Source organism: Uloborus diversus, chromosome 5 (genome assembly GCF_026930045.1).
Source record: "Uloborus diversus isolate 005 chromosome 5, Udiv.v.3.1, whole genome shotgun sequence".
Lineage (NCBI taxonomy): Eukaryota > Metazoa > Arthropoda > Arachnida > Araneae > Uloboridae > Uloborus > Uloborus diversus.
Window position 1 is genome coordinate 92,076,757 of NC_072735.1, and position 16,467 is coordinate 92,093,223.

The following is a 16,467-nucleotide window of genomic DNA, read 5'->3' on the forward strand; positions in this document are numbered from 1 at the left end:
GCAGCTGTGAAACTGGATGCAACAGTCTAAAATGTGGATGCCGAAAACATGGTTTAAAGTGTACGAATCTATGTTCAAATTGTCACGGTTCTGAAAAATGCGCCAATGTGGAAGTAAAAACCTACGAGGAAGTTAATGATTTAGATGAAATTGGGGATGATGAACTAATGCAGACCGGAAAAAATATTGGAGACGAAGATGATGATGGTCTAGAAAATTTCGAAGATCTACGGGAATCAAGAGCAATAGTTGAGCATAATGATAAAGAAAAGCCATCAAAGAAGCGAAAACTAATGGATAAGTAAAGGATGTGATTATAGTTAACGATTAAATATTGAAAAATAACAAGATAATAAAGCGTTTTGTTAAAATGAATGAAGTATTTTTTGAACGAAATAAATGTTCTATACCTTTTTTGTGTAATTAAAGTTCAAATTTTAATAAATAGCTTAACATTTTACATAGGAGTGATATTTTTTTTTTTTTCAAATTCGAGTTTTTTTGATTTTCTTCATTTTTTGCGAAAAGTTTCCATAGTATTGTATATTGTTTTTTATACCATTAAAAAGTAGAGATTCCAACAAAAAAACACTTGCTCCGATTTTTTTAAAAAATCAGATATTTTGACGTGAGATTTTTTGATTGAAAATTCTGATGCTTTTTTAATATTAAATCAAAATAAGGAGAAAAAATAAATATTTTAAATCCAAAAAATTACAGTGTATTTGGGACATAATTAGGTAACTTTTCATTAAATTTAGTGAAAAAAATTTTTTTTTGTGGGAAATAAAAATAAAAAACCAAAAGGTGGTTTTTTGAATTTTTCGCATATATTTTGAGGTTACAGAAAAAAAGTGCAAATGCAAAAGTTGTAGATCTTTATTACCAACAACTTTGCAATTTAGTTTTTTTCGATAGGACTCTTAATTTTTCCAGAAATCGTGATAAACCGTTTTTCCCCCCTTAAACCCCCTACACCCCCCTTCCAGAACTCAGCTCGCCCGTAATTTATTTTTCCTATTAATGTTTTTAGATTTTCTTACGTTTCGAACTGGTTTTATCCTGTTCTAAATTTTTTCGACTTTTTGTCAGTTTCAAAGCTATTGGCACTGGCCTATTTTGTCAGCGAGTGTAGATGAAAAGACATCCGAACAAAAAAACTTCGGTCAGACATCTTTTCTTCCATAAGCACTTTTCTTTTGTTTTAAAAAGGGGTTCTCTGACAATTTTTGCAATTTAATGTTGTAATATTATCTTTTCCTTTTCAGCTCAATGGTATTTATTTCTAAAGAAATGTTGTTTGTCCACTGGTTGGGTGCTCATTCTCTGGGTTGTCGCCCTTTTTTTTCTATTGAAACTCTTGAAAGAATCATATAAGCCCCCCCCCCCCCGCTCCTTTTTTAAAAATAATTACATTTAGCAATTCAAATTGCTTTTTCTGTCATGTGCACAGGGTTGTCCTATTTTGTCCACCCGGGAAAAAGCCCATACTGGACAAAATGTCATTTTTTCCATTTTGTCCACTTTTTCGATAAACTGAAAATTTTTGATAGTTTGAAAATGATAAATATAGTATATAAAAATATTGAAAATAAGAAGTAATTATATAGATTCTTCCTTTTCAAGTAATATTTTAATTTTAAAATAGCATACATAAATATGTATATAACAATTGATTGAAAAATATTTTAAACTGAAAATGAAAAAAATAAGATCTGTTGAAGTTTATGTAAGTTTGTATATAGATCAAATAAGTGTTAATAAGTTATAATGCATGTAATAGCATTTATAAAAACAAACACATCAGCTGTACATGTTAAGATATTTATCTGTGATGTGGAGGTTTATTGTCCACAATAAATGCATTTATAAAATTAAAAGTAGATATAAAAAGTTATTAAAGGTTGGACTCTAAAAACATTAAAAATCATATTTAAAAAAAGTGGGGGAGCAGGATGGACTACTATCTTTACTAATAATAAAGCAGAAAGTCTCTCTGTCCGGAGGATGTCTGTAGGATGTCTGTGACGTGCATAGCGCCTAGACCGTTCGGCCGATTTTCATGAAATTTGGCACAAAGTTAGTTTGTAGCATGGGGGTGTGCACCTCGAAGCGATTTTTCGAAAATTTGATGTGCTTCTTTTTCTATTCCAATTTTAAGAACAAATATATCATAAGATAGATGAGTAAATTACGAAATTATCATAATGTGGAACCATAAAATGGGCACAAGCCAATTGGCGAGAAAATTCACCATACATTATTTGTAAATATACAGGCGAACCAAAAGACCTTTTAATTTTTCTATTACGAGCAAAGTCGTACGGGTACCACTAGTATATTAATAAAAGAAATGTTGACATGGAGTGAAATCTGTTCTTGTAATACAAATGTGATGATCAGCAACAGATTCTGAACCCAGCTGGGCTGTTCCGAGTCAATTTATTAGTCCCCAATGAAGATAAATGGCTATTTTAAAGTTATCTATCCTCTTGCTCATTATAGTCTCTTCTGGTACACTGTTCTGAGTACTGCAACCCTACTAAAGTAGTAATTTGTATGACATTAACATATCCTTAAAGACATGCAGAGAACATAAATATATTACTATGGGGTGACATCTATAAAAACTTCAAAAAAAAACAGTAAAATGTTTTTAGTCTATAAATCTTCAATTTCTATGTATGTCACCAAACATTTCATTTGACTTTTCCATTGAGTTTAATTTCTTTTATTGTAATATATTATAGTGTAATCACGCCCAATAGCTTACTCACATTGTTAAATCTTATTACTTTTAAATAAGTTATGATCTAAAATTAATTCCACCAATGTGTAATTAAAATTTGTTTTGGATTTTCTAAATTCTAAAGTTAACAATCATTCTTATTTTTAATTAAATGATTAATTCATAATATATAATGTATTAGAAAAAATACTAATATTATTACACCATAAAAATAAATTTATGTATGGATAATCAGCTGATTTTTCATTTCGTCCATTTTGTCCGTTTCTTAAGGCGTCCCAGACTTTTTACAAAAAAGTGGACAAAATACCAACCCTGCATGTGCTAAATGCTAATTTTGTTCAATGTTGTGAGTTTCTCAAAAAGGCATTTGAGTGTTCTTTCACCAGTGAGTCTCTGTCTATCGTATATTTAAATGCATATTTTTAAAAGCTAAAAAAATAAATCAGTCTTCTAAATCAGGGGTTCCCAAACTGTGTGCAGCAGCATTCTCCTCACACAGTGCTCTTATATTATTTTTCTTTTACAAATCTAAAAGTAATTCCCATATTTTTTGTCTTTGCTTCCCTGTGTCTCCTATCCCCCCAATTATCATCGGTTGCTGCAGCATCTTTGGCGACTTTATTACCTGTGCTAGTAAAATGAAGAAAAAAAAATATTTTTCTCTTCTTTTGAAAATTTCATTAAACTATCTCCAACTTGAAGTATTAATTTCTTTTTCAATAAATTTATTTTTCAGACAACATTATAAATTTCTACAAGAAATTAGAAAAAAATAAAAACTGATGGCTTTTTATGTTTTGAATTATTTTTAATTTTTCTAATTATTTGAATTCTCTATAGTCTTTGTCAACTTGCTCGTCACGAAAAGCTGATTTTACTAAAATTACCTTGTTACTTTTGAGAAATATGCTTGGCAATTTTTGTTGGAAAAAGTTCCTTGTAGCTGCCCAGACACACATGCCTGTAATCTTTTTTGCGAACGTATTGCTTTTAATGTATTAATTTTTCTATCTTCATGCACATAATGCCTTTTGTTGCAGAAAATTTTATTTGTTGTTTATGAATTCATTCAGCACAATTTCTTGTTCTAGGCATTCTCAAATTAATTTTAATTAAAACTATTTTTTGCCGTTTGATCAGTGAAACTTGGCTTATTATAAATAATCAGCAAAGTGGCTTATTATAAATAATCAGCAAAGTGGCTGATTACTGCTAATTAATCGGGTCACCCTTAATATGTTCAGATACTCTTTTTTGATAAAATGATTATCTATTTATTTGTTATTTTCCAGAGTAGAATGGAGGTATGATAATCATATGACCATAAGTTTTATTTTCTTATTGCAGATAAATTATATGAAGAGATGGAAGATGCTTTTAGGATGAAAGTATTTCTAGAAAATAAGCATAAAATAGCTCATCATAACAGATTGTTTCAGCTAGGAAAAAAGTCCTACAAGCTTGATATGAACAAATTTGGAGACATGGTAAGCACAATTGTGCTTTTTATCTTCTTTTTACACGTCAGTTCCGTCTTTCAGAGCATGTTGAAGAAATATTAAGAGCTTTAAATTGTGCTAGTTTTGTATCCATTGATTGAGCTCTCAAATTGAAATAATTATTGTTGTGCTTTCTGTCCCATTCAATATTAAACACCCTGTATATATATGTATGTATGCATGTGTATATATATACAGTAGAAGACCGTTATAACGCCGACCTGTATAACGCAATTCTCTATAAACCGCACTACTTTTCAGAAGAAAACAATAGGTTTTTAAGTTTGAAAAATCCCTCTGTTTTGCTTTTCAAACATAAAAATTGTTTGGCAAATTAAATTTTAAAAGTTTTTCATCTTTCCATCTTATTTCAAAGCTTTTAAATTGAAAATAAGTACTCATAGTAAACAGAAAATACCAGATGGCTCTTGAAAATGCAGCTGTTATGCAAACTATGAAGCTAGCAGAAGTGCCGGATTTTGATTGTGAGACATATTTATTTGTGAATAACTAATTGTAATATTGGTGCTTTAATACTCACTGGAGATAAAACTCATTCTGAAGTGCTAATAGATAGATATATTCTGAATATTAGTTTCAAAATTTGTGAAATGATCTATATAACGCAAAAACCTGTATAACGCAAAAGCTCAGGTCCCAAGGTGTGCGTTATAACGGTCTTCTACTGTATATATATATATATATATATATATATATATATATATATATATATATATATATATGTGTGTGTGTGTATTATACTAATTCAATACCATTTTTAAAAACTTTGAAGTTTACTTCTTGCAGAATATTGTTCAAAAATAGGTTAAAGTAACAAAACGAGAATGATAATATGATTGATAGAAACAAATTGTAGTGAAAGTTATTTCCTTACAGTGAACTGTAACAATGAAAATGTACAGAAAGGAAAAGTTTTGAAATTGGACCATCATTGCTTTCATGCACTGTTTTACTGTTTCGGGTGATATTTGTCTTCAAGCACTTTTCATTTTTTCCCCCAGCTCCATCATGAATTTGTCGCAACTGTTAATGGCTTCAAGCGTAATTATGCAGAAAGTTTATCAAATGGATCCACTTTCTTGACTCCTGCAAATCTCCATGCTCCTGCTTCTGTTGACTGGAGACAAGAGGGATATGTGACGCCTGTCAAAGACCAAGGGCAATGTGGCTCTTGCTGGTCATTTAGTGCTGTAAGTTACAAAATCTGAAAAGCTATTTATTTATTGCATGTTTTAAAATCTTAATCATTATTCCAGGTTACTGATTTAGTTATTAGAATAGTTAATTAGCTGTGCTGTAGTTGTAGGAGGAATGGGGGGGGGCACAGTCTCCTTAGATATATAGTTTTTTATTGTTAAAACTTGGCACATGTAATGTAAATTGGTTTCAAGCCACCTTTTCATTTGGTGAAGCCCCGAAACTTTTAAGTTGAATTCTCCTAAACATTTTCTCCCCAACTATGGTAGTTTTTATAATGTACTGATAAAAAACAATGACAGAAATAAACTGGCTATCAAAAAACTAGGACTCAAGTGAGTTTTTGTTTCATTGTTCTAGTCTCAAATAGTACTGTAAAAATTTCAACATCTCAAGAAAAATTTTATTCCCGTAACTTTTGAAAACATACTTATGTGTTTGATTTGATAATGTGTGTGGTACAGGGTGGCGACAGATCAGGGAGATCAGGGAAAAGTCAGGGAACTTCATCACTCAAGGAAAAATCAGGGAAATTTGAAAAAATAACAAAAATTCAGGGAAAATTGAACAAATGAGAAAAAAAATTCCCTTGTAAAATGAAGTACTTTGATTCCTTACGAATTTTACACATGTTGTTTGTTTTTAAAAAGTAAAATTAATGAGGTGCGATTATGCAGTGCCGCATATTTGTGCATCTTTTTTCCTCAGGGTCAAAGTATTCAATCTTAGGATGAGCTTCCTAAGATTGCTTCTGTGTCTATAAAGTTGTTTATATTTTACCTAGCTTGAATTTTTCTTCCACGCATTCTAGGCTAAGTAAAATACATGCTACGTAAAATAAACAACCCTACAGGCAAAGAGGAAGCCGTTATTGATGACTTTGTCCCTTGCCTTTACTCATTGTCTTGAAGTCATTAGCATACTGTTATTACAATTTCAAGAAAACGTCTTTGTTTTTTAAATTAGTGCTGAAAAAGTCTTAAAAGTTATCACTTGGCATTTTAATTAAATTTCTAAAATTGAATTTTGACTGAAAATCAAATTTGTTTTTTTGCCATAGTATTACTTGCTGTCACTTCAGATTATATGGAGTATTTCCTTTTCAGACTTTAAAACTCTGTTATTTTAAAACCATTTTCATGTACATTTTAAAATTAATAATTGTTTTTGCATACCAATGTTGCTTGTTACTAAAGTAATGTAAGATTTTTTTCGACAACTAATGAAATCATTTGAAATTGAGTTGTGTGCTTAAGTAAATATTTTCATTATTTTTTAATAGTTAAAATGCTGTATTCATTAAAACCTAAGTTCTTGATTAGAGAATAGCTCAATATGACTGATTGTTGAAAATTTTCAATTTGTTTTCCATAAATATATCGATTCTGCCGTGTGCAAGTAAAGGGCAGTAACTGCATATTTTTTATTTATTTATTTATTTATTTTTTTTTTTTGCATTTTTGTCTTGTATTGTACGTTATCTTTATTGTACATACTCGCTTATTTGGTTTTTGCTGAAAAAGAGGTGCAAAAAAATCGTCTAATTCCAACATTTGCCAATTGTTAGTACTGAATCCACCACACATTTCTTCAAATGTCTCGAAAACTAATTTCTGCAGATACTGCCGTTTTCCTGCACAGGGCAGTATTATTTACGTAAGTAAAACTACATTACTTCTGTACTTTAACTATCACTTGTAATTCTTGCAGCAACAATTATACTGCTTAAAAATTCAGTTCAAGATTATCTCCATTTAAATTTTTTAGTTTTACCACAATTAGATATGTCTCTAAGAGTGGTTTTAGTAATTTCTTAGAATTCTTATGTTAACTGGTTCCTGGAAGTAGAGTATTTGTTTTATATTTCCTACAATATTTCTCTGTCGATAATTTAATACACTATTTTTACCAAAAAAAGGAGCATCTTTTCAAAATATATAGTTTTTATTAACAGCTTAAACCGTTTTAAACACTGCATTTTATTTAATATACAATGTTTTTCAGGTAGGGCAAAGAAAAGAAGTATCATAGGTAACGTAAATCAGGGAAATTTGGTAACTTAATCAGGGAAAAGTCAGGGAACTTTTTTTTCCAGTTTCTGTAGCCACCCTGTGGTAGATACTTTGCAGCATGCGGAAAGAGCTGATGTAAAGTGTTACGTGATTTTGAAAGTGTAAATGCTGAAGAATGTTTTTACAAGATCTTTAATATTGTAAAGAAAAGGCAAGTGCCTACTGCCATATTGCAGAACTTTTGAAAACAGAAAGTCAGTGATTGCATGCTCCTTTCACCAATATCAGGAGTGTTAGTGATCCGACATTTCCATAAATTTTGAGTTGCCGTTTCCAAAAGTTTTAGTCTGACAACATTCTAAAACTAAAAAATCGTGTTTAAAAAAAAAAAATTTAAATGTTTTTTTTTCAACCATTTTTGTATGCATATTTGAAGCGCTTTTACGAGGGGGTGGGGTTATCTTCCGAAAATTTAAAGTCTTCAGAAAATTTTACTTGAGTCCACTTGCGCTCCCGACTGATATGCAATTAGATTTCTGCATTAACCTTTCAACAATGACTAAAATATGAAGGAAAAAAACAAATAATTGACCCTATTTAAGTTTAGGAAAAGCCCTAGCAAAAGCTCATATTGATTACAGGATCCAACATATTTTATTTTATGATCCTCGTTTACAAACTATCAACAACCAGTGATGAAAATTAAAAAAATTTTCTGATTACTGAATAAATCCTTTTCTCCTTTTTCCTCATGTGATTATGTTCACACAGTGCTAGAAACTTGTCTTATATTATTGTAGCTGTAATCCATTGTTTGAAAATATATTTCCTAAAGTATCGAGTATATCAAATATTTTGATACAATCTTTGCCAAAGATGGTTGCACCAAGAAAGATTTCTTAGAATGAAACACAATGTAGGTATTTAAGGACAACCATTGATATAAGACTGTTCTCACGGGTCCTTGAAAATGCTTTAAAGTGCTGAGTTTTGTACTAAAGTTCTTAATCATTTCGGCAAGGTGCTTTATTTTAGCAAGTCCTTAAAAATGAAAAATTGTTTTTTTTTTCCTTTTTTTCCTCCCTTCAGTCATCTTTTTCTCTCTCTCTCTCTTGAATTTCAGATCCCAATTTTTGTTTCGGAAGTTTGGAATTTCAGCTAATTACCAGGAAAAAAAAATCTTATGTTCTTTTTTTTATGTTTTGAATTGTTTTCTTTTCAAAATTAATGTTTTATTCAATTTGTTTTCTTTTAAAAACTGATCATATATTTTTCATTTTTGTGGAAAGCTACCCATCTTTATTCATGTTTTAGTTTAGTTGAGCATGTATTTCAATAATTGCATACTTACAAGCTTTTATGTAATAAAAGGATTGCCAACTACTCCACATTTTGCAGAGCTTCTCTGCAGATTTCAAAACTCTGCAAAGAAGTTAGTTTGCATTGCATTTTTTAAATTCATTTAACTAGCAATTTCTTGCAATCTTCCAAGGACCCATTGTTTCTGACATGAGATTTCTGCCAAGATTTTTGCTGACATATATGCTTTTTTTTTACAAGTTTGATTTAATATAATAGTTTTAATAATAATTAAAAATTAATTTTAAAACTAACTTCAAATTTTTAATACTGTTTAGTCTTTTCTATTTTTATTATATTTTGTTTGTTATTTTTACTGCTTAATAACATAGTGTATGAACATGGGAAATCTAAGTTGTATATACTCAAGAGTATGACTTTTTTTATAAATGTATTTACAGTCGTCCCTCGCTACTTCAACCTTTGACTTTCGCGGCTTCACTACATTGCGTTTTTTTCTAGTTTTTTTCTTTTCTTTTCAAATATAGTAGTTAGCCTTTTTTATGCGCTCATGTAAACTTTTTTCTACAGAAGAGTAACAAAGTATGTCTTTTAAGTAAGGTCTGTGGGGCTAGTTGTACTAGTTGAGGGAATGGAAGTATAAAATCACTGAAGAAAGTGTAGGGAATCTCTATCTCATTTTAACCGTTAAGCACTAACTGGAAAGTTTAAATCACTGTATTATTACTAGGAGATAAATACATCTGTAAATGGTGTTCAACAATGTACTAGCTGAATAAAATATAACAACGTATATAAAGTACAAATTCAAAATGAAAAAAGGTTAAAAAACCAGCAAACAGCTGTTTCGGCACTCTAAAATAAAAGTGCCATCATCAGTGCAATTAAAAACGAAGACAGGTTCAACCCGACTAAAACGCAGTCGAGGCGAACATTGGAATGAGAGACGAGTTGTAAAAGATTTGAGAGCAGTACCGGAAACGATGACGTCAAGGTTGCGTCAGAACTACAGAGGACAGTTGCACTCAGGTGAAAACGTCACGGACAAAAAATAAATCAAATAACAGACTTCCAAACATTAGGAAAAGGGGGAGTGCTAGACAAATCATTGACGATTAAATTAGCATTTTTCCATATGTAATATGACTCCCAAAAATCTAAATCATGAATGGACGAACACTCGTGAATAACTTTGGCGGAAGAAAAAATAAAATTATGGCCACAAGACCAACAATGTTGAGCAATAGAGGAGCGTTTGAGATCCTGTTTTTTGACGTAATTTTCGTGTTCTTTTATCCGGAATTTGAGGGATCGTCGAGTCTGCCCAATGTAGGCCAATTTGCACTGGCAGGGAAACACTATAAATGCCCCATTTGTCAAGGTTCTGAACAGGGTGTTTAAGCTGTGAAAATTTTAATTTATTAACAGGAGAAAAAGTGACAGAAAAATGAAACTTTTTTAAGATTTTGGCAATTTGTAGACTGATTTTAGGAAAAAAAGGGTAAGACAACGGAACTCGAATAGTTCACAGGAGCAAGTGTTTGATTTTTGTTAGCTGAGCTACATAGCTTCTTATAAATGGTATCAATAATATCTGATGTGAATCCCCGATCAATCGCAATACTTCGTAGGTAATTCAGTTCTGATGAAAGTAGATTGGAATTTGAACAAATGGCTAAAGCACGGTAAATAAAAGATCTGAAAGCAGTCGATTTTTGTTTAGGAGGGGTGAACGGATAACTTGTGGGGGGGGGGGGAGAGAAACAGCAAAGGGTTTACGGAAAACAGTAGTTGTAAATATATTGTTATGACGAGTGACGTCAAAAAACAGGATCTCAAACGCTCCTCTATTGCTCAACATTGTTGGTCTTGTGGCCATAATTTTATTTTTTCTTCCGCCAAAGTTATTCACGAGTGTTCATCCATTCATGATTTAGATTTTTGGGAGTCATATTACATATGGAAAAATTCTAATTTAATCGTCAATGATTTGTCTAGCACTCCCCCCTTTTCCTAATGTTTGGAAGTCTGTTATTTGATTTATTTTTTGTCCGTGACGTTTTCACCGGAGTGCAACTGTCCTCTGTAGTTCTGACGCAACCTTGACGTCATCGTTTCCGGTACTGCTCTCATATCTTTTACAACTCGTCTCTCATTCCATTGTTCGCCTCGACTGTGTTTTAGTCGGGTTGAACCTGTCATCGTTTTTAATTGCACTGATGATGGCACTTGTATTTTAGAGTGCCGAAACAGCTGTTTGCTGGTTTTTTAACCTTTTTTCATTTTGAATTTGTACTTTATATACATTGTTATATTTTGTTCACTATGCAGTACAAAGTTTTCGACTACTTTTTATGTAATGTACTAGCTTTTTAAGTTGTTCACGTAAATGAAGAGGAAGACGGGGACATCTACGGTGAGTAACGTGCAATTCATTCTTCATCGAACAAGTTGAGGTTTTTTCATACATTAGTAGTAGTGTGTAAGAACTGCGTGTGTGTGTAGTTTATTCACCAATAATTAACAATGTGATATCTATTACGTCTAACAAATCTAATTTTCCCATTTTGTGCAATATATTAAGTAATACAAATGTAATGGTGGCGAAGGGTGCTGTTTCATGTCTAGGGGGCTCTAACTATGATAAAAACCTATTCAATTGCCGCAAGTACGTTTTATGCGCTCGAATCAGAAAAATATATACAGAATCCTACTTCACAGAAATTCAGTTATTGTGGTAAAGTCTGGAACGAATTAACCGCGATAAACGAGGGTTGACTGCATACCTTAGAACTAATAATTGTTTTTATGATAATGTTTTGAATGAAACTCAAAAATACAAACACAAACCTTATGCAAATGGTTTTATTTATTTTTTGACAATAAAATTACCTATCTAAGATTTCTACTTATTGCCTAAGCAAACTTACCTCTCTTTTTTTTTCTAGACTGGTGCACTGGAAGGCCAGCATTTTCGTAAGACAGGGAAATTGGTGTCCCTAAGCGAACAAAACCTCATAGATTGTTCTACAAAATATGGAAATGAAGGTTGCAATGGCGGGTTGATGGATCAAGCATTTGAATACATAGAGTACAATCATGGCATCGACTCTGAAGAGTCATACCCATATAAAGCCAAGGTAATATATGCATCACTTTTCGTTATTTTAGACTTTTTGCTGGAAAACTTTTGTTTTAGTTATGGTTGTTTAGCTACAAACCAAAATTAACTTTCCCTTATTTCTAATTTTGATTCTCATCAGGGCCAGATATTGGTACTGTAAAGGGGGGGGGGAATGACAACAAAAAGCCATAGTATTTTTAGCGGCAGCAAAAAAAAAAGGAGAAAGAAAAAATGTTACAAAATTTTGTTAAGGCTGGTTTTCAGAGCTTTAATGAGTGGTAATTGATATAAATCTAACAGCTTAACAGACTTTTTTCTTTAGATTTTGATGAATTATGTGCACAGTAACTTTCCCTGAATAATACTTAAAATACCTGAATAAATACTGAATTAGATTTACCTCATTTATACTCCAAAGTATTTTGAGATGTTACAAACACTTGGTAAAAATTTCATTAAGATGGCTTATTTAAGTCAAACAATTGATTTACTAATATCTAAACAATAAATACATAAACTAAAAGTTACTGCTTTTTCCAAATAATGTTTCGTAAACAGATATACAAAGTAAAACAAATAATTATGATCTGAATATTGACATTTCTTGACATTTCTGCTCTTTGATAATTTTTAGTTTTGGTTTCTTATATTTAGAAAATACAATAAATAAATAAATAAATTATTTATTTATGTAAACCTTGCCCCCTCGAATTGCTACTACTGATTCTCATCTAAGAAAAATGTGCTTTTTTCAATGGCTCTTATACAAGCAAAAAATGCTTTGATGTCACCAACTGTCATTAGGGAATGTATAGTTCCAAGATGGAGGGAGCACTTGTGATGAGCATGATATTCAAAGGGTGCTGAGTTGTTGGAGATTTGGAACCAGAATGTGTAATGTTTAAAAATTCTTTAATTTTCATCTAACCTTTTTATGCCCCTTAAAACCACTCATTTCTTGTCTTTAAATCTTAGATGTTTTCCAAACTCAAAAAAAAAAAAAAAATCTCCTTTGAAACTGGTATTTCCTGATGGTTATTGCTGGGTTCAATATTTAAACGTACATTTTCGGAAAGGTCTGTTTTTAGAGATCATAATTTTATGAGGAGTCTGTTTGAACTTCCCTCCTCTATCGCTTTCCATCCCTCATGAGTCAACAGCAAATATGTTACAAAGGATACTAGGTAGGTTTTTGAGCTGTTTGGCACTGTGCTATTAATGTCTGCACTTGCATTGCCCACAGTGATAAGGTTTTGATATAGGGTTGGTTAAGGGAAGTGGGTCACCCCTGTCGGTCAAGTTTTAATACATCTTACACAATCAATAATCCACGCAGTATAAAATACAGAAAAGACCAACACTTGGCATTTTGCTTTTAGTGCAAATTTGGTTTTTCTATCATCCATATAGAAGAAGAAGGTGTCATTTACCACCTGTGCATGAAAAGAAAGCATGTATAATAAAACTTTGAATTTTATTGAAGCCAGTGCTTCTTCAGGTACCAATATCCAAGCTGAATGTTTATTCAGATTGAATTCCTGATTGAATACAATGTGTGGTTTAAGTCTTGCCTATCATACATGTTTTCTTATATGGACCCTGATGACATATAAAAAGAAATTGTGTGGCAGATACAGACTGAAAAAGTCATCTTAATTTTTTTTAGAATCTCATAAAGTTAACTTTTTTAGTCCATGTAATTTTTTACAATAGTGTTATTAGGTTCCATTTCCTTAAGTTTTATTTGTGGTATTAATACGTACTTATATATTCTAGCAAGGACGATGTCACTACAAGAAACAAGACAGAGGTGCCACCGATACTGGTTTCATAGACATACCATCTGGTGATGAAACAAAACTGATGGAAGCTGTTGCTTCTGTTGGACCTGTGTCCGTTGCCATAGATGCCAGTCATGAAACATTCCAGTTTTACAAAACAGGTGAGACCTTGATTTAAAATTAGTTTCACACAAAAAGTTAGAGGCAGGTACAGGGTAATAACTTTGAGCATGATCCAGTTTGAGTATGCATAAACATACTCAAGCTTTGAATGGAACTAATTTTGGCCTGATTCTAACTTGGTAATTTATTCGTCTATGTTATAATTTGCTCAGTAAAATTTTCTTAAAATTGGAATAGAAAAGGGACAAAATCGAATTTTCAAAAAATCCCTTTGAGGTGCTCACTAGGGTGGGCCGAAAAAACTTTTTTTGGAAATCTGTTTTTGGATAGTGCGGAAAAGTTGCTATATGGGCCCGTTATTACCCATAAAAAATTTCGATAAATTTGTTTAATATTTAGCCGACGCTATTTGACCTCGAAAAACTGAAAAAAAAGGACAAAAATGCACTTTTTTCAAAAAAAAAAGAAAAAAAGGGGGGGGGGTCGAAAATAAAAGTTTGAAGCTATTTTCAGCAAACATTAGAAGTATCTGTCAGTGAATTAGTTGAAATCCTCAAAGACTTTTTATACATTTCGTAGAATATTTAGCTACGCTCCTTTAAGACTGAAACATTGGAAAAATGAAAAAAAAAAAAATTAAAAGTAGTTTTGAAATAAGTAAGTACTGAAATGTTACGCAATACGTTACTTAGAAAAAAACAGTGAAAATTCAATCAATTTTATGCGACATTTGTACGCCAATTTTAAAAAATGCACACACTCAAATAAAAAATAGTTACATAAGATGCTAATTTTTTAATCTTCGGTTCCAATTGTTTCTCCTGGATAATAAACGGCGCTCAACTACTTTTATTATTCCTAAGATTATTTTATAACTATTTTATATATATTTGACAAATAGAGCTCTTGAGTATTAAAAAATGTTAATCCTCTGAAGTTCTTTAAACTGATTAATGAATTGAACGCAAGTATTCTTTTTCTCAAGCCATTTCTTCCTCTCGACTTTATGACCCACTTAAGAGACAAAACCCCCCGACAAGAAATGCTGTATTTTTACACCTCCACAGCTGGGAATTAAGCAATTAAAGGGGTCCTCTCTATTGTCCAATGTCCACAATGAGTTGCCACTGAGGCATCTTATACTGGAATTGGACGGTTGCACTAAGTGGCCACATTCATATTCTGGAGCTATCGAACAACTTCTTAGAGATTGTGAAAAAAATCCGGTGGTCAAATTTGATAAAACTGACTGCAATCTTTTGGTTTTGGATATGGAAGATATAAAAAAATTTAAGTACTGAACAACAATATTTGTATAGAATCTGTCTTTCCGTAAAAGATGGTAGTTGTCCTTCAAGCGTGGCTGACAGTAGCCCAGGCAAACTCAGTCAGTCATGCGCGATGGCTGACAACTACAAACCGTTTGTTACGCTTCTATATAGGCACTCCAAATCCATCAGAAAACCTTACAATGCTTGTAAAGTATGTAATTTTAGTTTATGCTCCAATGTGGTTTGAAATGAAAATGAGACCGAACTGCCAGTACCGCGCCCAACATTTTTGGAAAATGATTTCTCTTGCAAGGCAGTTTCCAGACAACGTTAAGGAGATAATTTTCAAAGTTCTCGGTCAAGTAATGCATATTTCGCTCATTCTGAACAGCTACTGTTGACAATGTTGTTTGACTCAAGAAAATACATTCGGGAATTAGCTGTTAGGCGCATTCTGAACTCTAGAAATAAGAAGACGAAGAGCTCGGATGGTGTACGATTCTTGAGCGTCCTAAACTCAATTTTGAAGCCGTTGATTATGTTGATTTAGTTGATTGGGCAAACTGTGTTGTAACAGAGCCACCTCTTACAATGCATCTAAAAGACCAACAATGGAAAGAAATGTGCAAAGAACATTCTACAGAGTTTACTTTCGAGAAATTTCCCTGTCACACCGCAAGCTGTGAAACGTTGTGTGAAACTAATACCCGAAGCTGCAATAAAAGTTTGTGGTGAAACTGCACGAGATGGATACATTCGTGCTAAACTTCAAGCTAGGAAAGAACTTCCATCTTTGATAACAAGGGACAATATTATTCCAAAAAATAATATTCATTATGCATGAGGTATTATAAATCAAATTTGAAGATTTCTTTTTTAAAATTTTATTATCTACATATGTAGTTCTCGAAAATGTATGATACTATTGCGTGATAATAATTACTATGATTAATGGCGTTATTTAATTAATTAGTCTATGATTTAATTTTGCAAAATAATTTTCACATTGGTTTTTTAAAGAAATTCAATATTTTTTCATTTTTCTCCAATTTTTGATGTCGGAAAGAAGCGGTTAAATGCTCCTTAAAATCAATGAAACATTTTATGGGATCGAACTGGCTCATTATATAACATTTTCGGTGCATTCCAGCAAAATATTTGAAATTTAGTTCTTTTAAAATAATTTCGACAAAAATTCATTTTTCTCTTTTTTTTTTCGGTTTTTCAGTGTCAAATAGCGCCGGCTAGATATTTTTTAATATCTACGAAATTTTTTGTGAGAGCTAACTAGCTCACTACGCAACTTTTGCGCGCTATCCAAAAATTGATTTCGAAAAAAAAAAATTTTCGGCTTATTTCGGCCCACC

The 16,467-nt window shown here is 31.8% G+C and overlaps 2 protein-coding genes across 2 annotated transcripts in view; one reads left to right on the plus strand and one right to left on the minus strand.

Annotated features, from left to right (window-relative positions):
* The window catches only part of LOC129223346 (guanine nucleotide-binding protein G(q) subunit alpha), a 200,617-nt gene that overhangs the window by 63,256 nt on the left and 120,894 nt on the right, over nucleotides 1-16,467 (minus strand). The gene's annotated exons all lie outside the window — the stretch shown is intronic.
* The window catches only part of LOC129223347 (procathepsin L-like), a 35,307-nt gene that overhangs the window by 11,388 nt on the left and 7,452 nt on the right, over nucleotides 1-16,467 (plus strand). The window contains exons 3-6 of the mRNA XM_054857918.1: nucleotides 4,100-4,239; nucleotides 5,274-5,462; nucleotides 11,750-11,941; nucleotides 13,702-13,867. Of these exons, the coding sequence (XP_054713893.1) occupies nucleotides 4,100-4,239; nucleotides 5,274-5,462; nucleotides 11,750-11,941; nucleotides 13,702-13,867 (687 nt within the window). The remainder of the gene's footprint in view (nucleotides 1-4,099; nucleotides 4,240-5,273; nucleotides 5,463-11,749; nucleotides 11,942-13,701; nucleotides 13,868-16,467) is intronic.